The 26,278-nt window shown below is 44.7% G+C and overlaps 1 protein-coding gene across 14 annotated transcripts in view; it reads right to left on the reverse strand.

Moving 5' to 3' along the window:
• Nucleotides 1-1,210: 1,210 nt before the first annotated feature.
• Nucleotides 1,211-26,278, reverse strand: part of ZNF185 (zinc finger protein 185 (LIM domain)) — an 80,546-nt gene continuing 55,478 nt past the window's right edge. For 9 of the 14 annotated variants that reach the window (XM_014539600.1, XM_014539608.1, XM_014539605.1 and 6 more), the window contains 8 exons: nucleotides 22,859-23,056; nucleotides 14,605-14,817; nucleotides 12,175-12,285; nucleotides 10,789-10,869; nucleotides 8,590-8,661; nucleotides 6,547-6,649; nucleotides 4,419-4,517; nucleotides 1,211-3,428 (listed from right to left, as the gene is read on the reverse strand). In XM_014539600.1, the coding sequence (XP_014395086.1) occupies nucleotides 4,419-4,517; nucleotides 6,547-6,649; nucleotides 8,590-8,661; nucleotides 10,789-10,869; nucleotides 12,175-12,285; nucleotides 14,605-14,817; nucleotides 22,859-23,056 (877 nt within the window). In that variant the 3' untranslated portion in view covers nucleotides 1,211-3,428. The remainder of the gene's footprint in view (nucleotides 3,429-4,418; nucleotides 4,518-6,546; nucleotides 6,650-8,589; nucleotides 8,662-10,788; nucleotides 10,870-12,174; nucleotides 12,286-14,604; nucleotides 14,818-22,858; nucleotides 23,057-26,278) is intronic. The other 5 variants (XM_014539610.1, XM_014539609.1, XM_014539607.1 and 2 more) reach the window with 1 other exon arrangement.

The following is a 26,278-nucleotide window of genomic DNA, read 5'->3' on the forward strand; positions in this document are numbered from 1 at the left end:
AGGTGGGATGGCGCTGTCCCACCCTGCCTGCAGTATGCAAATTAGCCGCCATCTTTGTTGGTGGTTAATTTGCATATAGTGCTGATTAGCCAATGGGAGGCGTAGCAAAGGTATGGTCAATTACCATGTTTGTCTATTATTAGATAGGATATATATTTATTTCTTTTCAGAGAGGAAGGGAGAGGGAGAGAAACATCAATGATGAGAATCATTGATAGGCTGCCCCCTGTAACACCCCCCCCACTGGGGATCAAGCCCACAACTGGACCATGTGCCCTGATCGGTAATTAAACCGTGACCTCCTGGTTCAGAGGTCAACACTCAACCACTGAGCTCCGCTGGTCAGGCTGATTCAGCAGGATTCTGATAGCCAATGGCAAGAAAGACTTTCTTGCCCATTGGTATGCAGCTGGAAGGATGGGTTCAATGTGTGTTGGAGGACACCTTTGAAAGTGTTTGAAGATGAATATTCATAATTACTGTCAAAGAAGAGTTGATGGGACCAGGGGTGTTTAAATGGGAGAATAGTTAAAAGGAGAACTTAATAATCTTCATCTATTTTAGGGGCCGGCACATAGAAAGGGATTATAGATTACCAGAGGGTGATAGTTTAAGGGAAACAGAACTCAACTGAAGAATGTATTTTCTAAAACGGCCTGTCCACAGACACAATGGGCTTACAGAGACTGTGCTCTTGGTCATTGCAAGTTTGCAATACAGACTAGGTAGCCATTTGTCTGCAATTGTAATGAAGGAGAGGATGGCCCCCAAAGAAGAACATATTCTTCATCTGACAAGTCAAGAATTCCCCCTTTTTGTGCATGCATAGTTTCAAAATCTTGCTATTTTTTTCTCTTTAGATTTGATGCTTTTAAAAGTATTTACCAGCTTTTATAGAGAAAATGGCTTTAGGTAACAGGAGAAAATAAATCACACAGCCAAATACATCAAGTTATTACACTTAAAAAAAGAAATATTGTGCCCCAACCGGTTTGGTTCAGTGGATAGAGCATCGGCCTGCAGACTGAAGGGTCCCAGGTTTGATTCCGGTCAAGGTTATGTACCTTGGTTGCAGGCACATCCCCATTGGGGGGTGTGCAGGAGGCAGCTGATTGGTGTTTCTCTCTCATCAATGTTTCTAATTCTCTATCCCTCTCTCTTCCTATCTGTAAAAAAATCAATAAAAATATTTTTAAAAAAGGAATACTGACAATGTAATATCTTAACATTTATTAAAAGTGTGTACATTAATGTGGGTTAAGCAAGTATGATTAAAAACATTAGGTAATTAAAAAGAAGCAAAAGTGTAATGCAACCACCCCTCTTCCTGGAGTCTGCAGAATTCCATGCCTTTTTAGAATTGAAAGAGGTTGTTTTGGATTGAAATCAATATTGGCCTTGCAAGCTTTCTGTCAGTATCTTGCATGTTGGTTCTAAAACTGCCTTAAAGGCAGAGTGTATCTTGAAGGTGGGGGAGCCAGCCTATCTTGGACCTCTTTATTCTGCACTCCATCAGCTGGGCCTGTACCAAGACTCAGAGATAGCATTTCCTACACGAAGGAGTGACCTTTCTTTCCCTTTCACTTATTCACTTAGCATCTATGTGTCAGTGCCTACCGTGTGGGAAGTACCATGCTGTAGGCTAGACTTCAGAAAGACCAGCTTACATTTAGTGTTGGTGATCCGTGCCATTTATTCCCCTCAGAGAAAATCTGATGCACATCTATGCAAATAACTGGAATGTTCCACTCAATCATTTGGCAGGAAGAACAAGTCCACCAGCCAACGTGCAGAGGGCTCAGAAACTGGAGAGAGATGGGAGACATTTTCTAATTAAATCAAGAGAAGAGGCCCTCATTTTTCATTAGAAACACTGTGAGGTTGTACCTACTCTCAAGAAGCTTATACAGTGATGCTGGTCCCAAAGACAGAGAAGAACAACTGAACCTGAGCAGAGCATCACTGGCCTGCATCTGTCCAGCCAGCCAATGGGTTTCCACTAGCGTGGACAGAGTCTGGACCGGGAAATAGGTCACTGAAGGCCCTGTGCTCAGATTGGCTAGCCCACTGGAGTTTTCCCTGGGTTGACAAATTCCTCTTTGGGAAGGTCTCTGAGCAAATCTCTTCCCAGATGAGAGCATCTCAGTTCAGAGCTGTTTTCATAGAAAGAGGAGAGGGAGAGGGGCAGTTTGGTACTTCATGGGGGGTGGGGGAGGGACTCAGGATGCCTGGAGGAGCAGTGCAATTTCTCACCTTCCCCTCTTTGTTAGAGCATGCCTCAGGGGAGGTTTGGGGGGGGGGGGTTGTGTTACCTGGCAGGATTAAGTAAATTCTGCGCAGTGCTTGGCACATACTCAACACTAAATTAATGCTGGTTGTTGTGGTTACTGTACTGGAGAGAAACAGCAATGGTTCTGCATAATTCAATGACCACTTTTCTGAGCCTCAATACCCTCATCTGTAAACTGGGGACAAGAATGCCCTCTGCACAGAATTAGTATGGGGATTGATGCCATTACTTTGTGATGTCTGGAATGTAGTAAGGCCTGGAGAGATGTTAGTTGCTTTTCTCCCTTCTTAATCCTGCTGGAGTGTATACACTCTAAAACCTACTTTAGAAAATTTCTGTGTCAAGTTTAGGGACTGGGAATTGAGAGCAAAGGTATTAATCAGCTATCAAGGTTCAGACATAGGTGTTCCTTTGGTCTGTAGCCTCCTAAGAATCACATCCTATATAATTTAAACCAAATTATGTAAACTTTCTAATACATACCTTCAGGAAAAATAACCTCAACTATATAGTGAAAGGTGGGTAGAAGGAGGTAATTAAAAACTGCTATATACTTCAATCAAAAGCAACTAGCTACTTTTAAAAGTATATGGAAAGTTTAAACATGTATATATGGCAAATAGACAAGCTAAATATTGGCCTATGCCAATCTCTAGCATTCAATGCCTGCGATTTACCCACCAGGGATCGTCATCAGTCTTTAACCTGGTCCCTCAGAAGCATCAGCGGTCTCCTTGTATTCTAAAGTCCCAAAGGTACACTCAGAGATGCGAACCAAAATGTGATTTGCTCTCTGTCCCAAGTCAGTACACACTGAACCCAATGCTTCTGCCTCTGCCTATCATACCAGGCCACCTAAACTCGTCAGGAAGCCAACCTGCCTTAGGGAAGCAAAGATGGAATTCTTGTTCAATCCTCTTTGCTTGCGCCTGATATAAGATCATGGATGTGAAGCACTTTCTGACCTATAAAAAGCTACACACACAAGTAATTATCATAGCATCATTAACATATGCTACTAGATGTAAGCAAATTCAACTTAAAAGCATGAAGAAATCAAATGGTGAGGGAAGAAGAGCCAGCAACTTGGGACAACTGAGGATGGCCAAACTTGTCCAGGAGTCATCAGCTTCGGGAGCTAAAAGAAAACAGAAGCAGCCATGAGATTAGAAATACACATCCCATCTAATGACCAGTCAGAGGCTCCTGGGGTTGGGTGACTGTTCCAGGTATCACGGGTAACAGTGCAGGTCAATGTGCCTTCTGGAGAGAAGGTAAAACGGGCTTGTAGCTGGTCGAACACTTGGGTGCAACCCATTTTCAGTGCCTTCAAGGGAGATATTCTGGTCTGTGCTTCTAGCTGAGGAGGTGCTAAAGATGAAGGGCTGCCAGGATCTGGAAAGGCAGTGTCCTATGACACTGGGTCTCATGTGGCTCAGACACGGATGGATTCTGTTGGCTTTTAGTGTGCAAATCTATCTGCAGGCAGTGTTGACAATGTGGCCCAGAGACCATCCAAGCAACCCTTCCTGGTCAGGCCAGACCCAAGATGGCACCATCCCCTCCCACAGATGCCTACTTATCCTGGCCTTTACCTGTTGCTGTCCCCAGCTGTATCTTGTTTTACTGAACCCCTTTGGCTATTGAGTTCTGATCTTATGCTACACAAGCAATGGTGAAGGTGGCCGACGGGCCTATAGCAGAAAGTCCTGAACCTGAATCTGAAGTCCCGGGTTGAGGTCCTGATCTTGCCATATAGCAGGGAGGTGTTTCCCCAGGCCCGTTTCCTTCCTAGGTCTTCATTTCCTTGTTCCTGCAACAAGGCTAACAACATATGCCTGGCTGGCCTCCCAGGGCAGCTAGAGGGCTCAACTGAGGTGCTGCATTGAAGGTGTTTCTTGAGAGGAAGAGACTATAACCCCTGCAAATTATAAGTGTTCCTGGGGAGGGTCTTTCCACCTAAGACTTCAAAGTATCATAGCGCATAGGGACAGAGGACTTGGGGCCTCCTGAACATACAGGTTAAGAGAGATAGCAGTGCCCTGGGTTGAGACTCAGAGAGATATCAGGGCACATTTTTTCCCTCTGATAACCCTGGCTGCTTGGCCTCTGGGGTGCCAACACCTACCTAGAAGAGTTTCTCATAGCATTTCCCACAGTGGATGGTGTCACGGTGAATGAAGATCTGATCCAGGAGCTCACCCATCGGTTTATTGCAAATCCCACACTGAAAGAGAAAGAAAGCCAGAGGTCAGCATTCAAGTGAAGCAACATAAACGAGTGCAGTGGAGAGAAAGCACCTGACCAAGGTAGGCAGGCAGACACTGAGCAGAAAGCACACCCTAGACTTTGAAGCAGACAATTGAAAAATGGCAGAAAACAGATACAAAACCAAACTAGAAATGAAACAACAAAACAAAACCCCACAAAAACTAGCAAACAGGATGATCACATAGTGGGTAGTAGCCCTGGTTTCAGAACTTGGCCTGGCTTTGAGCTCTAAATCCACTAAGCAGATCCTCAATAACATGGTTTTGTCATAATGTTGATGAGATGCCGTAGGAACTTAACTCTTGTTTCTAGTGGTAGAATTTGTGTGTTTTTTTTAATTTTTCAATATTTTCATTGATTTCAGAGAGGAAGGGAGAGGGAGAGAGAGACAAAAACATCAATGATGAGAATCATTGATTGTCTGCCTCCAACGCCCCGCACTGGGGATCGAGCCCGCAATTCAGGCAGGTACCATGACCAACTGGGAATTGAACTGTGACCTCCTGGCCCACAGGATGAATCTCAACCACTGAGCCACAACAGCTGGGCTTGGTTTGGTTATACATTAAAATTGGTTTAAGAATATAACATTATATGCTTAAAGTCGCAGAACCTATTGGCAACATTACGAACTCATTGTATTATCAATGTTTCTGTCATTTTAGTTACTGTGGACCAACACTTGAACCTCAACTTAGCCAACTGATGGTGCTGATCATTTTGGGGGTCACCTCCAGGAACACAGCAAAAATCAACAATCTGGCTTGCCACGTGCTCCACACTGTGAAGAACAGGGACACTGAAGAGTTGTTATGATGCTTCAGCCATGGTGTCCTTCCTTTTTTTCTAAATGTAACAATACCAGCTGGCATTTTAAAATGTTATGTCAACCTGATAAAGGTAAGAAAAACCTACAATTAAGGCTATTGACAGACTAGTTTATACAAATGAGCTTGAGCAATGGGGTGACCTTTCCTGAGAGGCAGCAGAGTGTAGTGGAATAATGTTGGCTCTGATGTCAGAACCAGGACTGCTAACCCTTGGTTCTGAGCAGCTCTGTGATCCTAGAAAAATAAATCCTTTTCCACCCTGTGCTCATGGTACCCGACCTATCTTCCCAGAATCCCCCAAGAATATCAGGCCTCACCATTTTGCCACAACTCCAACTTCCCCAACTCTTATGGGAGCACCAATCAGGCAAGTTTAAAATCACTGCCCCTCCATGTCTATGTCCCCACACCTCCTTCTTCGCCTGTGGACCTCCTCCTTTCCTCGTCCTATTCCCTCTGTGCCATGGACCTGGAGGCAGCTGCCTTTGCTCATGTTCAGCCACCTGGAAAATACCTCTGTGTGCCCCTTCACTCCAGACTCCAGACCCACATCCCTCACAAAGCCTTTCCGGGGACTCCCACCCACTCTGGCTGAGCCTTCCCCTAACACTAGCGCTGTGAAACCAAATGCATTGAGAGCTACTTATTTCTCAGGCTCCTGGAATTTTGCTATTTAACAGGAGTGCTCTGGAATTAAGTATATAACTAAAAGTTGACAGCATCTTCTAGGACTTTTCACATAAGTTCAGGAATCAGGAAATGAAATGTTCATTGTCAAACCACATGTAACAATATGGTGAAAGATGTAATCCTACTTGGAGTCCACAGAACACAATTGGCCCTCAAATTATCTCCCCTGTCCCCTTCTTATTGCAAAGATCTGCTGTCTTCTTGCACTGATTCCCTACAAAGCCAACCACAAAGGAGAGTCTTCCAGACTCACTTTTTCCATTTCCACATGCCCTGTTCTCTCATTAGCTCACTTTAGTCAGGCTTCGGTCCCTAACACTTATTCACTCCCTTGGACTTGGAAGCTCATTCAGCTCCCAGTTCTGCAAGGCCGATGGAATGCAATCATACTAAGATCAAGCCTTCTGAACCGTTAACACTCCCTAACTCTGGACAATGCTCTCAGCAGCTACACCCCTTCCTTACCTTAAAGCAATAGTCATGGCAGCAGATGCCAAGATGTTCGAGGGTAATCTTTGGACAGTCTCGAATCTCTCGGTTGCAGTAAGTACAGATTCCTCCGGTTGTTCTGTGAGATGAAAAACAAGAACCTGGTGGTCAGTCTGGCATGCAGACTACTAATGTGATACAGCTATACCCTCTAGTTTGATATAGCCAGGCTTAGGTTTGCTGCCAGTGTTCTCAGCCTGCCAACTTGTTCTGTGGTGTGCAATTGGCCACATAGCCCTGGGCCAGCCTAGGCCACTGTGGACCCTCACATTATTTCCAGAAAGTGGTCATGTATCTTCATACTATCAAATGTGTAGACACCCTGATGTGATTCTTATTCCAGTCAGCTTTCCTCTCCCTGCCCCCTGCCTAGCATAACTGCTCCCCTCTAGAACAAGAAGACCCATGTCTTCTCCTACTGGAGACATGTACCTGTATGCCAAGCATGTCAAACTCGTGGCTCGCAGGCTGCATGCGGCCCACAACGAATATTTTTGCGGCCCAGCCAATATAATGGTATTTAAGAAACGTTTTAATAAAAATTCCATAACTTAATTTTTACAATATCCTGTTATACATAATTATTAATAACAAACTACAATGTTCGCTAATGATTGATTACTATAATCATGTTGAATTCATTTCCCTTACGCACCTTACGCGCAGGTGCACCATTTCTCTCCACTAATACTAGCAGTGAATATTTTAGCAGCTGATGGCCACATCATTAGTCTTGTACTGAATTGTTTGGTGTGTGCAACAGGAAGTATTTTGCTTTCGGAGAACAAGAAAAATAGGTTTATTTGTGAAATAAATTGTGTCCTGTTTTACTGTTTCTGATCCAGTTATTCAGTGTCTGGTAAGTTAATGTTCAAGAAAAAAATATTAATTTTTATTAAAATGTTCTATTATTTAATGTTAACGATGACTCATTTATTTCAGCCTTTTGTATTCAGCATGTTTCTATTGAAATAAACCTACATTTCTATGAAAATTGAAGCTTTTATTTGTTTGCGGCCCACATAAACTTAAACCTTGTTTATTTGGCCTGTGTTAGCTTTTGAGTTTGACATGCCCTACCTGGCCAGGATGGCACTTCTGTTCATGCCCTGGACAACTGAGCCTTGCCTCTCAGACCATACATTTTTGGACTCCTGTAATACTATGTGACTTAAGACACGTTATTTATTCTTTCCAGACCTGTTTTCTTCACTGTGACCTGAGTAAACTTCATCTCTAAGATTCCTTGCTCCCCTATGCCAAGAATTGAAAAACAGAACTTCTTGGCCAGGTGGTTCAATTGGTTGAGTGTTGTCCCACACCCCAAAAGGTTGCAGGTTTGATTCCTGGCCAGGACACATTCCTAGGTTGTGGGTTCAATCCCCAGTCAGGGTGTGTATGGAAAGCAACCAATCAATATTTCTCTCTCTCTCCTTGCTGTTTTTCTCTCTCTCCAAAATCAATAAAAAATATTTTTTAAAAAGAAAAATAGGACTTCTTTTTCATTAAGATCATCCCATGACGGCTGTCATCTAGTGACAGCTTTTGAAACTGCTGAATGAGATGCTCTCTGCACCTTAATTCATTTCAAATGAATGGTTCTTTCTGACTCTTTTCTGGATTCTTGGTGAGAGCAACTTACTTTTCTTCATTTCCCACCCACCTCTCTCTTTCGTAGTTCTTTTCCTTCTAGTCAGATTTGCAAGTTCATGAAGTGACCAATTGGGTTCTAATCCCAAGGACCTCTCTTGCTGACATGAGTCCCTTGTGCTTTCAAACACCAAACATGTTCTTTCTCAGAAGCCCTTTGTGTCTACCCTCCAGTCTTAGATGGGTTGAAGGCTTTAGTTGACACTAGTGTGACATCCCTATAAGGGATGCACAGTGGTGTGACAGATCTGAAAGTGGATCAGAAACAGTAAAACGGGACACAAGAGCGATTGGACTTAGTGTGGAAATCTCCCTCAACTGTTTCTCCTCTGTAGACCTGTAAGCTCCCTGGTAAGACAGAAGACTCACCTCTCAGAGTATGGCGTGCTGTCATATGTGGGTTTCTTCTCCATGTTGAAGGAGTCCTCAGTATTGCTGATGCTGCAGTGGTGGTAAAGGAAGAGGATGGCAGAAAATGAGAGCCAGGTAACTACCACAGTCACGAGTGGGGATGCTTTTCTTATTAACACAGTGGCCACAAACTGAGACATGACTCTGCACGGCCAGCTATAATCTGTTATGCAAAATGGCAGGGGAAGCTTTAAACTTGGCGCCAAGGAGGCAAAGTTCTCTTGGAGAAAAGCCCTTGCATGGGGGGCAAAGAGAATCTGCCATGGTGAAGCATGGCTCTGATTCTTGAGGCTGTGTATACCATGAAGGCCCCCAATTCACTGACCAGTAGAAAAGGAGCAGAGCTTTTCTCCCATATACGTGTGTGAGCTGTAATGTGACAGTCACCAGGAGCCCACTCATAGCAGAAATTAGACACTACAGATGGGAACAAAGAAAACATTCTGACATACACCTGTGCTTGGGTTATAGGAAGTGAGATTTTTTTCCTTATTCATCATCGTTTTTCAATAACAAGACTTTTTATAATACAAACTAATGGTTAAAAGATACTAGTAAAACCATTGCCAGTGAAGGACTACTAATTGCAGTCCCTGTAGTATGCTTAGTGTAGCTGCCATTCTCACAGGAGCCATATAATAATCCCCTGAGTTAGTCAGGAAAACTGACTCAGAGGCTAAGTGACCTGCCTAAGGTCACACCCAAAGGAAGTGGTGAGCTAGAGTTTCAGCCCAGGCTCTGATTTCTTCTGAGAATTAAGCTTATCTCAGAGCCTCCTGAGGCAAAAAGGGAAAACACAACGGACTGGACAATTCTCACTATCCAATCAAGAAGTCTACTGGCTTGTCATAAGACCTACCATTTTGACTGGATGTTAAATTCAATATTAAAATTAATTTAATTGTCAGAGTGTAGGAAATAGATTTAACAGAGTAGTGGGACTGGGAGAAGAAAAAACAAAAAAAGGGACAAAGTTCAGTCAGATGACACTCATAGAGGCAGATGCTAGATGGCAAGGGCAGCTCCCTTGGGAGTGCTGGAGGTTTTACATACATAATTTCTAAACTCAAAGCCTCTCTGAACAAAGCTACAGAGACAGAAAATAGATCAGTGGTGGCTAGGGGCTGTGTGGTTGGTGGTGTGGAGAGTTGCTAACGGGTACAGGGTTTCCTTCTGGGGTAATGAAACGCTCACGGGGAACTGGATAGTGTTAATGGTTGCACAACATTGTAAATGTACTATAAAAAACCACTGGACTGTGCATTTTAAAAAGTGAAATTTATGATATGTAAGTTATATCTCAATAAAGCTGGTGAGAAAAACCACCCTAAGGAGCTACAGAAGAAGAAATTGAGGCTCAGAAAGGTTGAGTATCTTGACTGAAATAATTCAGCCACTGGGGGTTTGAGGTGGGGCTTGAACATGACCCCCATGTCCATGGTCATCATTTCATAGCACCAGTGAAAACTGGTTCAGCATCCCCAGAGGCCCAATCCTGAAATAAGACCAGTATGTTTCTCTGTTTCTAAAATCCTCACCCTAGCAATGAGATGGTGTGTCATAAAAAATATTCCCACGGGGGGATGCTGTCTCAGTGTAGGTTGTTTTCATTGATGTGGCACAGGGGAAACCCTCACATGGCTTCAGGAAACAAGAAGATAAAGAGATGATGAGTAAAATGTTACACACATATCAGGACCTACAGTCAACTGTGTGTTCAAATGAGGCAACTTGGCATGCTGAAAAGAGCGTGGGAACTGAAGAGAGGATCCCTATGTTCTGGAGCAAGATGAAATTAACTACATTGTCTTGTAAGGGCCCCGCCACTTCTGTAAAGAGTGATACTCTCAGTATTTCACAAAAGAAAGCTTGTAGTCTATCAAGAAACAAAGACAGGCAGAAACAGGTGGCACTGGAAGTGGGGTATAAGATGAATTAATGATAAAGGAACACAAAGGCACTCAGTTAGGAAGAACAGCTGGAAATGCATAAATCATGTCCATAGGCAATTACATCATTCATCCATTCAATACATGGTTACACAGAAGTTACTCTGGGACAAGTCCTGGTTGAGGTACTGGGGATGCAGGAATAAGGATGCCACAGGGCCCCGCAGGAGAAGGCCATGACATGAAAGATTCAGGGACTTGCTCTTACCTGCTGTAACGTGAAGACATCAGCTTCCCGGAAGATACCTCACTAGCATTCATGTACTCCTTCACGAAGAGAATCCCTTTGCTGTAGAAGGAGCACAGTGGAACAGAAAGAGGTATACTGGGCTCTGGCTAGGTAGCTCAGTTGGTTAGAGCATCGTTCTGATACAGCAAGGTTATGGGTTTGATCTCCAGTCAGGGCACATACAAGAGTCAACCAATGAATGCATAAATAAGTGGAACAACATATCTCTCTCTCTCTCTCTCTCTCTCTCTCTCTCTCTCATTTAAAATTTAAGAAAAAAATAAAAGAAATAGGTATACTGAAAGATTTCAGGGGACTAGGCCTGGCTTCATGGAGGCGTTCAGGGCTAGGAGGACCCTCAGCTGGTTTGAAGGAAGCAAAGGATAATGGGAAGGCCTGGGGGCAGAGGCGCAGGTGTGCCCCAGCTGCCACTGGGCAAGGAAAGTGGCAAACAGGAGCTGCTGGACTGCTAAGCCTACTGGGAACTCAGGCTGAAATCCAAGTCCATGGGTTTGGCTTGCTGTGTGTGGATGTGAGAGCCCTAGAAAGAAGGTCCCTGCAGCCAGTGGTGATATGTTGTCCTCCTTCATACAGATCTTCTCAATACTACCAGATCCCCCGCCTCCCCCCGCTCCCTGCAGACTTCAGTGCAGTGGCCTGCCCATCTCTCCTCTCTGACTGTACTTTCTTCCTCTTCTACTGGGACCAGAAGAGTCTCCAAGTCACAACTCTAGACTGTTGGTCCTCTCCACTCTCTGTGTATCTCCATCAGCAATCTAACCTCTCTCTTGTCACTCATGGAGCTCCAGAGGCCCAGAAGTTACCTCATGTTGGCCAGGCCCCTGGCGACATTGGAAACAAGGTCTGCCTCATGCTGGGCTCACCATGGTTTCCAATATAATCCCATTTCTGTGTCTAATGTCAGCAGAGGCCCCTCTGATCCCACCCACACACACAAACCTCACTCAGCCTCCCTGCAATGGTTCCCTTCCTACACTCTAAGCTTGTAGGTGCAGCCAGAAATGCACATGAGGCAGTGAGTGTGTACCTCTCCTTATGAAGGATAACGTGAGGGAGACAGACATACACTCTGGCTTCAATGGGCTTTCTTTGGCCTTTCCATGAATGTCCCCCAAGAGCCATTAGCAAGGTTTTATGGATGGCAGAGCCCTAGGAAGTACCACCTCAGCCTTTCACTGGGATAGGAACTGGGGCTGCGCTATGTAGCCCCTTAACCAATGGCCACTAGGAGTTGGGGGAGGCACTAGAGCTAATGTCAGAGAAGTCTCATGGGATAAAAGTCCAGTCCTTTAGCTCCAGGGAGGAAACAGCCCAGAGAACATGTCCCAGGTTGTCCCTACTTACCTGGCTGAGCTGGAGTCCAATTCACTTGGGGAGGCTGGGATGTAAACATGAGGCTGCTCAGCAGCAGCAGTGACTGTAACAGTGACCATACAGCTCGAGGGGTTTCTCACCCTGAAATAGAGGAAAGGTGAGTGTGTCCATACTGAGAGTTGATATCAAACAGGCTCAAACAGGCTTTTCGAACCCCAATCCCCAGACTGCCACTTCAAGGAGTTTTTTTTTTAATTGATGTTTTTAAAATAACCCTTGCAAATCACTGAGCTTTGCTCTTCCAGACTCCTGAGGTCAATCGGTGATATCACTAACTTTACAAAAGAGAAAACCCAGGCAAGGTGACCCAGGTTACACCATGAATCAGTGGCAAGACCCCAATCTTCCAGTACCCACCCAAAACTCTACTGTAGTCAAGTGCCTTGGCCTGTGACTTACTTGGTTAGGGCACATCATGGGGCTACTAGGGACTTGACACCCAGTTCACCCACTCACTGGATTGGACAGCCCCTTCCTAGGATCAGCTTCCCCTCCCCACACCCTCCAGTGAACTTTCCAGAGAACACAAGACTGAGGGAGAGAGAGACAAACATGAGTTTAAGCATCACCAAGGAAGAGACTTGGATGTAGTTAATTCTGGAAGGCACTGCCCATGAGCAGAGGCAGGAAACTGACAGGTAGAATGGTTTTTCTGAGTCTCCATCTTTCAGCGGCAACACACAGCTCTTGGCCTGGAATCCCACCCCCTAGCCAGCTCACAAGGCCTTTCTCTGGCCAGGCTCTTACTTACTCTCACTCTGCCTGCTCTCAGGTCACCATTCTGATACTAAGGCTGCCATAGCTGACTATTTCAAGTTAAGGCATCCTATTTGGCACCACCACTGACACCACTGCCCCATATGTACCATCCATATCACATCTGCCCATTCTCCAGTAGCCTAAGGCCAGTTCTATGGGTGCACACTGCCCTGGACTGGACTAATTTTGGTTTCTCTCCAACATGCGGTTCCAGATCATGCTCTGGATGTGGTCTGCCTTCGCCTGGCCGAGGCTCTGGGGCATCACTCCCTTGCCAGAGAATCCAGTGCCCAAGACCTCAACTAGTTTAAGAGTGGGGAGGGGGAAAAACAATCATGATCTAGCACCTGCCTGGCTCCCCAGCCACATCGTCCCAAATGATGTCATGTGTACCTAAAGCTCTAGCCATACTGAATGACCTCTCTTGTACCTTTGCACTGAACAACACCTTCTCTTTCAGAAAGCCCTTCCAGGGTACCTGCCTTCTCATCCCAGGCCACAAGGTGCCCAGTCACTCTGTGCATATTCCTACATCACCCTATGACACAGGAATGCACCATGGAAACTGAAGGAGGTAGATTGTCTGAGAGGGAAAGCCCCATGGGAAACTGGAAGGACAGATAAGGGATAAAATACAGAACCAGAGAGAGATAAAAGCCTCAAGACAAAGGACCCAGCACATGCTCTCCCTCTGGGGAGCAGCCCATGCCATTCACTTTTCCATCTTCTCCCCCCTGTTCTTACCCCACAGGTGTGACTCTCCTAAACTCTAAGGGCCCCCAGGAGACTTGCAACCAAGGGGGCAATGGGCAGCAGCAGCTTGTTCCAGGCTAATCCCCCGAATCTACTCCGAAGGACCCCTTTTCTCTGACTTCCCAGAAAGCTAAGGCTCTCCTGTTGCTTCTTCCATGGTAAGCCCTTCCTTGTTTCACTGGCCCCAGCTTTAATAAACAATGCCTGGACTCGTGTTGTGAAATTTTCCCCACACAAAGTCAAGCTGGCCATACACTACTAGCTGGCCATAGACAGACCTGCTGAGGGCCAGGTCCTCTGTCCAGTAACAGTATGCTGTGTGCTCCCTGAGGGCAGGCAGGCAGGGTCCTGTACATCTTGTTCAATGTGTTTATGGCCAGTACAGCTGGCTCACATGAGGCTATTCCCTACTCATGGCCACTATTGGAAAAGATCTCTAGGGAGCAAAGGGAGCATCCAAATACTGTCATTCAAGGCCAAACTGGTGGTGGTGGTAGTGGAAGACTTCATTGAACTTCCTTTATCTCTGGCAGGGAATCCCATCCACACCAGAACACACCTTCCTCTGAGAACGTCTGTCTCCTTGAATGGCAAAGGCAACCCATATGCCTTTTCCAACCCAGGTATTCATGGCACAAATGGCTGCTAGATAATATGGTTCTGTGTGCCAGGCTTGGTCTAACAGATTTGATGCTATAGCTTCAAAATGAAGCCCATGTAGACCGGCCCCGCGGATGCTCTTTGATGGTCAGCTTCCCACTGGCTCCTAAGCAGTCACACCTGCAGAAGGCAACTGGCCTGCTCAGTGTATCAGGGTTTGTTCTGGGGTGTGGAACTTGGAAAAACCCTGGCAGTAGGAGCAGGAGCCCAGCACAGTATAGTTCTTACCTGCTGGCCTGGCTCTCCAATTCCATGAGCTGCTGGAGTCTTCTGGGGCTGCTCTGACGCTCTGGAGTGCTAGGGTCTTCAGGTTGCTGGGTGGGTGCAGCCGTGTCTCCCTGGCCACCTCTCGGGGCTCCGGGATTCTCCTGCCAGGTCTCTTCCAGCTCAGTGACCACATTCTTCTCCTCAAAACCAGCCAAGGAGCTGAGGAAGAATGAGCTGAGGAGCGAGTGTTGTGGGACTAGTCCTTGCTCACCCACTGCAAACTGATGTCACTTCCTGTGAGCATAGCAGCTCCTCTCCTGGAGGATGGAGCAGAAAGGAGCCCAAAACTGCCCCCCCCCATATCAGAAAGCAGTCTGTCTCCTCTTCCGAGGACCCCAGCACTGCTACTCCCTTTCCACTGACAAAGGCAGCATCCTCAAGAACACCTAGAGACGGACTTTAATGAGGTTTTAAAAGACAAAGTCTTCTCCTAGTTAGGAACAGTGGTATTCCTTCACCCCTCCTCCCACTGTGATCCCCCTTTTTTTCTAAGCCTTCCTCGTTCCAGTCCATCTGTCTTACTTAAAAAGTCCCAAGCCATATTTTATTCCCAGGCTCATGTGCTCTGACAGGTGTATGCAGCCAGGCCCTGCAAGCTCCCTCTTCCCCCAGCTCTCTGGGAAGGAGCTTGTCCCCAGGCTTCCCTGGCGAGCTGGATGGGGATACGGAGAGGGAGCAGGGCTGTCACTCACACTAGAGTCTCAAGAAGGTGACCCCGAAATAGGGGGAAGAGCCATATAAGCTTAAAGGCTCCCAGGCACCTGAGATAGACTGCCAAGCCCATTCGTGATCCTCGATCGCCATCTGGTGGCCTGCATGAGCAAAGCCGTAGAATAAGCCTTGCCAAAGACCTTGTAGCTCAGGGCAGCTGTTTTCTTTATTGAAGGTCGCATTTCCTGGCGGGCACCATGGTCCCAGCTCAGGGCTGCAAGAAATGGCGGAGCGCACAGGTGCTCAATCACTGGCTAGGAAGCTAAGCGCTTATTACAGTGGTTCTCAACCTTCTGGCCCTTTAAATACAGTTCCTCATGTTGTGATCCAACCATAAAATTATTTTCGTTGCTACTTCATAACTGTAATGTTGCTACTGTTATGAATTGTAATGTAAATATCTGATATGCAGGATGGTCTTAGGCGACCCCTGTTAAAGGGTCTTTCGACAACCAAAGGGGTCGCGACCCACAGGTTGAGAACCGCTGGCTTAGGAGGAAGGCGCTTGGGCACGCAGGTGCACAGGTATTGTGGCTGCTTTGTTTTTGAAGCCAGTACTTCCTTGTCTTCTTTATTGATAAACAGTCACTGCTATTAGTACAGGGCAATAGCATTTTCTTCCTTTTTTTGGCAGATGAAAAAGCTGGGGTGAGGATCCTATTGCCACTCATAAATGGCAGTCACAACAGAACTTCAACCTGCTCCCCGTGGCTCAATCTGATTACGTACCTGCCTGTACACTTCTCAACTCTAATCTGAGGATTAAAGGTGGGGTAGAAGCAGGAGCGAGGGCTCATCACTAAAGCATCCCGTTCAAAACACACAATACTGCCTTTCTCAAGCTCATCAACCCTCCTTCCCTCTCAGCTGCTTCTTTTCTCCTCCAACAGCCAAACTTCTTGAGAGGGTTTTCTGCACTGTCTTGTCACTTCCTCATTCTCTTCTCCCTGTCAACCTTCCACCAAACTACCATTGCTTCCCAATATCCCAAACTATCAGTGCTCCTTACCCCTTGTGTCTACACCAATATGCTACCCTTTAAGGCCCCTGCCTCCATTGGAGGCTCACCAGGATTTCAGGGGCCCCAAAATCAACCATCTGCGGCTGAAAAACCTAATTGGAAAGGATCTAGATATTTTATCCAGGTAAATGAGCTTTGGAGACACCCTGACTGATGTTTGCTTTATCCTTGGTCTCTTACCGCAAATTTAGTCTACAGTCTCCATAAAATTACATTTCAGGGCAAAAAAAAAATCTTAAAAGCCTCCTCTACAAATATTAGTAGGAAGCTTTACTATTCACATTGAGCAGGTAACCTCAACTTGTACCATCTCCCAGAAACACAATTATGATAAAAATATAAAGTGAGACAAAGACAAGAATGAACCCGTATATAAATCAGTGCATTTTGTATTTCTGTGTTTATACCTGACTCATGGCTGGAAATTTAGAATTAAAGCCATAAGATCTCTATTCCTTTTTGTCTCTGTGTTTCTGTATATATGTATGTTATATATGTGTAATATTTTCTTGACTCTAGATAGTATTACCAAATTAGCTTAAGAAAATACCTTATGTTTTATTCCAAATGACTTAGAGATAAATAAGCACTTATATAAATTAAATATTCCTAAACTCCCATAAATTACAGAAACAATTTCTAAATATTTGAAATGAAAAAATAAAGCATTCTTATAAGAACTATCCCAAATGTTTAAAAATTAAAGTTCAAAGGTTAGGTAAATCTCTGCCAAACAAGACGAGTTTAATATTGTTAGTTTAATAATGATAATAAAAAAACCCAGCTATGTCTTGTGAGTTATAAATGTTATAGCTAACACAATCATATATTTTTATTCTACTTGAGTATAGTCTTCCTAAACATAAAACAGGTTTACTGCTTGAATAAGCTAGTATTATATCTACTCGATGTTTAAGATTACAAAAATATAAATTTGCTTTTAACCAAACTCATTATTCTGAAAACTTTATTTCAACAGTAATTATGTTTTATAATACATCACTTTTAAGACAGTTTTCAAGATCTTTTTGGTAATTTAAAACCCTAGACATATGCTAAATTAAATTAATATGCATTAAATACCTAGATCATTTTTAAGTAACATAAAATACTGACACTAACCCTATTTTTAAGCTTACATATTTTTTGCTTATTTTTTGAAGCACAGAGAGGCTGTATTTAGATCTATTAATAAATGTGTTCATTTTTTCCATGCTGAAAATATACTATAAAATGTATATAACTATAAATGTTATGGGATATATATTCATAAGCTTTACTAGTCTGCTAAGAAATGTTGTATATAACATACAGTTCAAAATTATCTATCCCCTTGGGTTTTTTTTGGTAAAATGGAAGTAACTAATTGTTAAAAATTATAATCAATATGTAGAAATGAGACTACTACAAGTAATAATGGCAAAGAGGAACAACTCTCTATGCAAGAAGAGCAAATATGTTTTTGTTAAGGAAAAAGAGAATAGTTTTGTCCTAAATTAAAATAACTAGTGATTCCAAAAACTATGTAAGACAAAATATAAATGGGTATTTTTATAATTTCAAAAGGTTCACAGAAAAGAAATTTTAATTGTCATTGTCAAAATGGACTAAAATTTAATAAGACTATAAGATTTTCTCAAAAGAGCTCTAGTATCAAATCTTATACTGATGCATAACTAAAATCTGGCTTTCTCTCCAAAACTTGCTTGGATTGCTGGTCTGCTCTTAATAAAAGATCTTTATTTATTTCTGAGTAATCTGTCTAAAAGGCAAAGTTTTTATGTCTTGCCAAACAAATGCCCTATCCTGTATGCTGACTACATCATGTCTTCAATTATTTTTAAAAGGCCTTTTCATTTTAAAGGAACTAAGAATCTTTACAGTCATGTTACCGCCTATGTTTACTTGAAATTTTTTGTCACTTTGATTCAATAAAGAATTAAGTATTATTTCTCACTATCCCATAATCTTATTTAATCAAATGTCCAAACCTCCTGATAACATTTGACATTTTGCATTCCCTATACCAAATGTGAGATATCTTTTACATCTAAAACTGATTTCCCAGAGTACCCAAGGGTTTATTTGTTCTTTTGCCTTGTAATGAGAGGTGTTAAAAATAATAGGTTTATTTAATATTCTATAAATTGCATGGAATGCATTGTCCAATCACCCCCCCCCAATAATGCTTAGTCTTTCCTAAATTAAATTTTAATGCCACTGAACTGTACACTTAAAATGGTTAAGATGGTAAATTTTGTTATGTGTATTTTACAGTTTAAAAAGACAACTTACTGGCTCCTCTTTGTCTTTTGGAGAAAGTCTAAGTCCTTGTTATGGCATAAGGATATGACCTTGCCCATCTGTCTGTGATCATGTGGTCTTTGTCGTTTATTAGATTGATATGCTGTGTCAGTTTCCCTAAGTCCACTCCCAGGGTCAGTGATTCCCTAGGAGGACTCCGGGACTCAGCATATAGTTGTCCTCAAGACTAAGATGTACTACTGCAAAAGGACACCAAACATAATTAGAAAAATGAAAAGCCAGTGTTGTTAGTCACAGCTTTAGGTTTTTATTAAGGGCTGGTCATATAGGCACTTTCTGCCTGACACCTACCCAAATTCCCAACTCCCAGAAGGCAATCAGAGATTCAGCATAAAGCACATTGTTTGTACAGGCGATCTACGTCATTAGCCTGATCTCTTATCATTTAGGAAAAGGTTCATATGCATGTAAAGAACTGTCTACCTTTTCAAGTTCCCAGAGGTCAGCCAATGGGTCACCTTGCAAGCAGGCCTTTCTAAGGAGAGTAGTCTGAGGCTTGCTAGGTTAACTCTTGTCTGAACACTATCCAGCTAACATCACCTCCTCCACTGCTTCCTCATCATAAACTGCAGCCATATCAAACCACAGGGCACTCCCCAAACATGTCACACTGTTACCTGTCTTCCATCTAGCATAGGAGATTCTTCTTACTCCTGGACCCTTCCCTTCAACTCCTTGAAAATGTTTTCAAGAGGAACATCTACCATCACCTCTGTGAAGCCTTCTCTGATTCTGTGAGAACAGCCAAGTCACATGGTCCTTCTAGTATGCTGCCATAGTGCTGTATCCATACCCACAGGTAAGCACTTACCACTGTCAAGGGCTGTGACCTCCTAAAGGTCAGGGACCAAGTCTTATTTTTCTGTATCCCTAGTGCAGTATATGGCTTGGCAGGAGCTAGTAACTAAGTAAAATTTGGTTTAATTGTGGAATGTGTGGTTCATTAATTCACAGAACAAATCAAGTTGCACATATTACTCTGCTCATTCCTTCCCCTGCCTTCTGACCTACATCTGCACTCAACCCTCCCTCCGGTTTTGGAGATACAGCCCTCTCTTTCCTGCTCAAGACTCTAGAACCTGCCACACCCTGACTTCAGTGACCCTTCACCTTCAAGTTTGCTCACTCTCTCTTTGAACTGCAAACTCACCTCATCTGGCAGGTATTTCCTCCCCTGGGCACATAAGCTTCATTCTGTAGCTGTTTATCTACTCACTATTTCCTCATCCCTCACTTCACAGCCAATATTTTACTTTATTTTTAAGTATGTTTTTAAATATATTTTTATTGATTTCAGAGAGGAAGGGAGAGGGAGAGATAGAAACATCAATGATGAGAGAGAATCATTGATTGGCTGTCTCCTGCTCACCACACACTAGGGACTGAGCCCACAACCTGGGCATGTGCCCTGACCAGGAATTGAACCGGTGACCTCTTGGTTCATAGGTTAGTGCTTAACCACTGAACAACACTGGCCAAACCATAACCAACATTTTAGAAAGAGTTGTACACCTGTACCAACTGCACTCCATCTCCTCACTGACCATTCCCTTCTCAATCGACCATAATCCAACCATAACCTTTTTCTCTTCCAACATGTCCTCCTTAAGGCAGCTATAAATTCTATGTTGCTAAACCTGGTGGGCCTATCTCAAGGTCCACAGCACACAGGAAAGTTAGCTCAGCCTTGCTTGGTTTTCATGACGGTACTCTTTCTAGTTTCTTCCATTTATCCAAAATTGTCTTTTTCCTCAGCTCCTCTTCCTCTAGAAGACCCTTCAATATTATTTTCCAGAATTCTGATCCATCTGCCTTTCTCTCTTGTTTTTTCTTTTTTTTAAAACCTTTCTTCTTTTTACTTATATTCGATTAGAGTTTTAGAAGGCCAATAATTATTATCCCCCATTTTTTTTCTTTTTGAGACAAAAGAAAATCAGAAAATGGAGATAAATGTCAGCTGGTGAAACAAATGCCTTTACATGTAGAGCCAAAAGGATGACTCCCCTTGCATTCCTGAACCACAGGGACTTACTCATCCAGCCAAGGGCCTGGCAAGACCACTGGCCACAGATGCTTGTGGAGAGAAGCAGAGAATTTAAGGGGAACCTTCTGGGCTGTACATCTAAAGTCATCTGTTTCCAAAGATGGAGAATTAGGGGCCAAGCTTGGTCTGTAATCCCCAACTTGACAACCAAATAAGCCACTCCTTCCCAAGAGAACAGGAGGAAGAAAGACCAGCAGAATAAACAAAATTCCAGAGAAATGACATTCTACCCCCTCCAGGTAATCTCATTTTCCAGGTAACCTCATTCACTGTCTAGCCCCAGGTCTAATCTTCACTCAATTTCAGGCCTGTTTACTCATAGCCTATTGGACATAGTTGCCTGGATTCCCTACAGGCAGTTCATATTCAACATGGCTCAAGTGCCATTTGCACAACACCCCCACAACCTTGCTGTAGGCCCTTAGCTAGTTCCTGTCATGGTTGGGGGCCCACACCATCCACCAAGTTGCCAAACCATGAAATTTTTGGAACAGCCTTTGCTACCATTTTCTCTCACCTTTCCCCTTAACAGAGCAACAAGACTTATGGCCTCATTACCTCTCCCTTTGCTGAGCAGATGTCTCCTAATTGGTCTGAAACATCTTGCTTTATACCCCCGGGCCTGATGCTACACATGGCAGGTGGAAGGAATCTTCCTACAAATCACGGCTGCTCTGGTCTGTCATCTCAGTCATCTCGCTCTCCTGAAAGCTATCTGTGGCCCCTGGGGCATCACAGAAGGTGAGTCACACTACTTAGCCTAGGAATAGGTGCCTGCTCAGCCCCCCTCAGCACTTCCCACCAAGCCACCAATTAACCCTTCCTCCACTGCCACCACCCTGACTCTGTCTTTCCTTCACAGCATGTATATCAGGCAAAATCTTCTAGCTCCAACCTCATGACACCTGCAAAGAAAACCTCTCCTGACAATCCCCCACCCAACCAAAAGAGAAACCCAATTGTCTCCTTCATCTAAAGCTTGCACTTTTTGCACCCCCTCTCACTAATGGGAGCACTAAGTGTTGTAGGAAGCCAAATGATGTGGCAGGAAGTTCAAAGGTGTTTGATCAGTAACTTTGGTCTGGGCTCCTACTGGGGTCAAGGACAAGAAAAGGAGTAAAAAACAAGTTGGATATTCTTAAATAAGAAAACCTTTTATTTAATAGAACATTCTGGCCATAAAAATAGCCTCCTATCTCACTAACTATGGACTCTCTACGTTATAGTAAGAACCCCAGTACCACGAGGATGGATGAACGTTTTTATTTTATCCCTGCAAGAGAAGCCACAAGTACCATCTACTGTCTCCTGGGGTTGTAAGAGTCTCAGTTCTCCCCTTCTAGCATTTCTGTCTTGGGTGAGAAACCATTTGCTTGGTTTGGAAATGGTACAAGCTTTCAATTGCTCTTTCTGAAATCTCCAAGCAATGCAAGCTCGCTGCATCTTAACAATTTGTCAACATTTTCGTAAGCTGTATAGGTTATGAGGTGTAGGAGCCAGCATTTCAGATGCTGTCAGGAGAGCATTGATTTGAACACTTCAACCCATACCACATGGTCACCTCCAGTCACAGTCATACTTGTCCTCTCACTGACACACACCAACACATCGCCAATCACAATCCCACTGCCACCCTCAATGCCACTGTCACCCTCTCTAATGACTGCTTACTCATGCTCTCTTTCTCACACTCTCACTGCTTCACCCTGTTGCTTTCTCTCACTCACTACCATCCCCCTGTCAACACACAAATAGCCTTCACCCTACTTTGGACTCCCAACCTGAAGTGCATGTATACTGTGCCTCTCCATGCTGCTTCTACCGATAGTCCACATGTTAAGTATTAGCCAGGGCTTCTTATCTCTGAGGACAGATACCTGCTCCCACAACAGGCCTCATCCCAGCTCCATGCACCACAGGAAGACCCCTGACACAGCTCCATGCCCAGGGAGTCACCATTCTAACTCCACACTGGGCACAAGGGTGAGCATCTGAGTGTGTGATATACCAGGCACTGGCATGAACATGGGGTGAAAGCAGGCTACACCTGGGTCATGGAGTCTGACAAAATTCCAGCTTGGGCAGGAAGTAGACCAGCATAGCGTTACCCTTACCTGCTGGCCTGGGTCTTCAAGTCCATGAACTTCTGGGGTCTTCTGGGGCTGCTCTGATGCTCTGGAGTGCTGGGATCTTCAGGCTGCTGGGTAGGTGCAGCTGGGTCTCTGTGGCCACCTCTGGGGGCTGCAGGCTTCTCCTGCCAGGACTCTCCCAGCTCGATGACCACATTCTTCTCCTCAAAACCAGCCAAGGAGCTGAAAAAAATAATGAGTGCCCTTATGGAGTAAATATTGTGGGACTAGTCCTTGCTTACCCTACACACTGATGTCATCTTCTGTGGACATAGCAGGCTTCTCTCCTTGAGAGTGGGGCTGAGAGGAGCCCAGCATGGCCTCCATATTGGGGAGAAGACTGTCTCCTCCTCAGGAGGACCCTAGCACCAGTACTCCCTTCCTACAAAGGCCATCCCCATGTGTACTAGGTGAAGCCTGAGCCTTTTATGCTTTTGCCAACCCTTAATTCAGCTGTCCCAGACATTGAGCTCTTTGGGAGGTCTTCCTTCTTCCCCGGCCTCACATCACACCAACACTTGCACCTTCCATCCCCATCCCCATCCTAAGGTGCTTCCAAGGGATTTGTTTTCTCAGCTGATGCCTTCTCCAGAACCTCTATCCTGAGTGATGGTGCTGCTACCTGATGGCCTCCAGTGCCAAAAATGTCATATGCCCACTAGGCCAAAGGCAAAGACTAAGTCAGGTTATTAAGAGCATGAGCCCAGCATTTCATAAAATGAAAACGTAGCTCACCATCACCTTGATTCTGGCTCACTCTGAACTCAAACCTCCCAAAATTAGCAGTCTGCCTTCAACTGATGGTGAGGCTACCTGAGGACAAAAAGCAATACCACTAGCTACCTACAGCCCTAGGACTCTTTATTTATGAAAGTTAATCCCATAGTAGGCAGGGTCCCTGCCTTCAAGCTAGAATGACAGGGGAGCAATGACCATACTTTTTAAAGAGCATGCCCTGAAAGCAAAGTGACTCTTCAGCCTCAGGTGGAGGGAACCAAAGTACTGCAGCAGGGACAAACCAAACACCATCTCCAGCTGTACCTGGAAGATCTGCAGGCAAGTGAATACTGTGCCCTTCTATGCTGCTTCTACTGATGGTCTGCTGCAGCCCAGCCAGATATCAAAAATGGTCTGCTTACATAATGCTAATCTTTTAGCCAATGGGATTTCGTGATACATCCACTTCACCTTTGTCTGTGACAAACATGCTTGAGCAAAAGATAAACTTGGAAGACCTAAAGAGTTTGTCTCCTAACTCTGGGAGCCCTGAGCTAGCTTTACCATGGATTTAATCAAAGTCCTGTTCTATCCCACATCCTCTATAGAATTATGGTAATAGAGGTTGTCCTCACCAAGTTTGTGAATAAAGCCAAGATTCTCTGCAAAGAGCAATTTGAGGGTCTACTGTAACACAGGGACAAGTGAATGAATAAGGCTCCTTCACCCTTAGCCTCAGAGAGGAGTCACTACAGTTACAGGAGGTATAGCCCATAAAAAGAAAATCTTAGTAAAAATGTCACAGGAAGCCTTGCTGAGCAATGTTATAGCCTAGAGGTCTTCCAGGCCCATAATAAATTATTTGCAAGTTAAGAGTTTAGAGATAGGCAAGGTAATACTTCTGGCTGTAACTAGATCAAAGATCTAGTAGTCTAATACAGATACTGCCAATTTTTGACACAGTAACACTCTTTGCATAGAAGAGAACGCCCCTTTCCACTATTGTACTACCTCCAATAAACTCTGCCACAGGTTAACAACAGTTGTCCACAGTGAATAAATGTGCTTAGCTTAATGTTCACCTGTTCTTCATGCAGAAATATCATAAACCTGAAATGCCCAGATTGCAACATAACAAAGAGGAAAATAGCTTATGTTTTAGATGTAAAGCCCCAAAATAAAAGTTTAGTGGGGCCCTGGCCAGTGTTCCTCAGTTGGATGGACATCATCTCGTGCACCAAAAGGTTGCCAGTTTGATATCCTGTCAGGGCACATGCCCGGGTTATAGGCTTGATTTCCAGTGTGAGGCATGCAGGAGGCAACTGATTGATGATTCTCTCATCATTGATGTTTCCCTCTATCTCTCCCCTCCTTTCTATCTAAAAAACCAATAAATTATTTTTTAAAAGCTCAATAGGGGGAATATGAGCTACTCTGTATTAAGTGAAATCATGCCAATAAAGGGCAGCAGAGGCCAACTTTCTGAGTGTTCTTTAATAATTACAATGGAAGGAAATATTCTTCTGGGGCTGATTTATTTAGCTTTAAGTTTTTATAAACTTTGTGGCAGTAAATGCTTTACACATTCAAACCCATTTAACCCTCACAACAACTCTGTGTGATAGGAACTATCATTATGCCTATTCTGAAGGTGAGGAAACCGGCGCACAGAGTCGATGAGCAAGATACCCAAGGCCACAGAGTGACAGAGCTTAGATTTAATACCAAGCACAGGAGTCCATGCTCTTAATCACTGTGCCATATCACCTCTTCCTGTACGTGTGATGAAGCAGGACCAAAGTTAGAATAGAGCAGAATTCCTCAAGTTTTGGACAATTCCACTGCCCTGCAGGATCTCCCCGCCCATCCCATCAGCCTTCCTCACCAAACTCTTGGAAACTAAGGCCCTCCCTAAGGAATCCCAGGGCCCAGAGCAGGTAGGTCCACCCAGGCGTCCCTTACAGGGTGAATGGTCCAGCTGCCCTCCCCGCATGTCCACAGTCCCTGTCCCCGGACAGCTCTGAAGACTAGGGTCCAGTGTCACGGATGACTGACTCCAGGGCACCCTACCAAATGGGATCAGGCCGCAGGAGCCCCTTTTGGCTCCTCGCGGGCACCCACCTCCCTTCTTCTCTCCCACCTCCATATGGACTGCGGCAGTAGAAGGGGCTTCAACACCAAGGACATCAGGAAGCTGGGTTCATCAGACCAGAGAGGGGAAAGGGCAGTGGGAAACCAAGAAGACCAGACCCATCTATGATCCTCGCACGCCATCTGGCGGCCAGCGCGGGCATGGCCGCAAAAGAGAAGCACCCGGAGGCCACTCTAGCCCCGGGCAGCCATTTCGCTTTGTGGACAATCGCCTTTCCCAATATGCACTGAGACCAGAACTTGCCACTGCAGGAAATGGCGGCCCGCGCAGGCTTACAAACGCTGGGAAGTGGTGCACACGCCAGGCGCATGCGCACGCACGCACGCAGGCGCTCTGTGCACGCAGGAGCTCGGGGCACACACACACATGCGCACATAGGATGGTCTCACGCTGGACACAGGCGCATGCTCTCTAGGCGCAGGCGCACGCACTGCAGGCACGCACGCATGCACGCACGCACTCACGCCAGGCTTGGACGCCAACACGCAAGCTCGTTGGGCGCAGGCGCACGCATGGTCACTGGGGGTGTGGGGGTG

This window comes from Myotis brandtii, unplaced genomic scaffold, assembly GCF_000412655.1.
Source record: "Myotis brandtii unplaced genomic scaffold, ASM41265v1 scaffold2207, whole genome shotgun sequence".
Classification (NCBI taxonomy): Eukaryota; Metazoa; Chordata; class Mammalia; order Chiroptera; family Vespertilionidae; genus Myotis; species Myotis brandtii.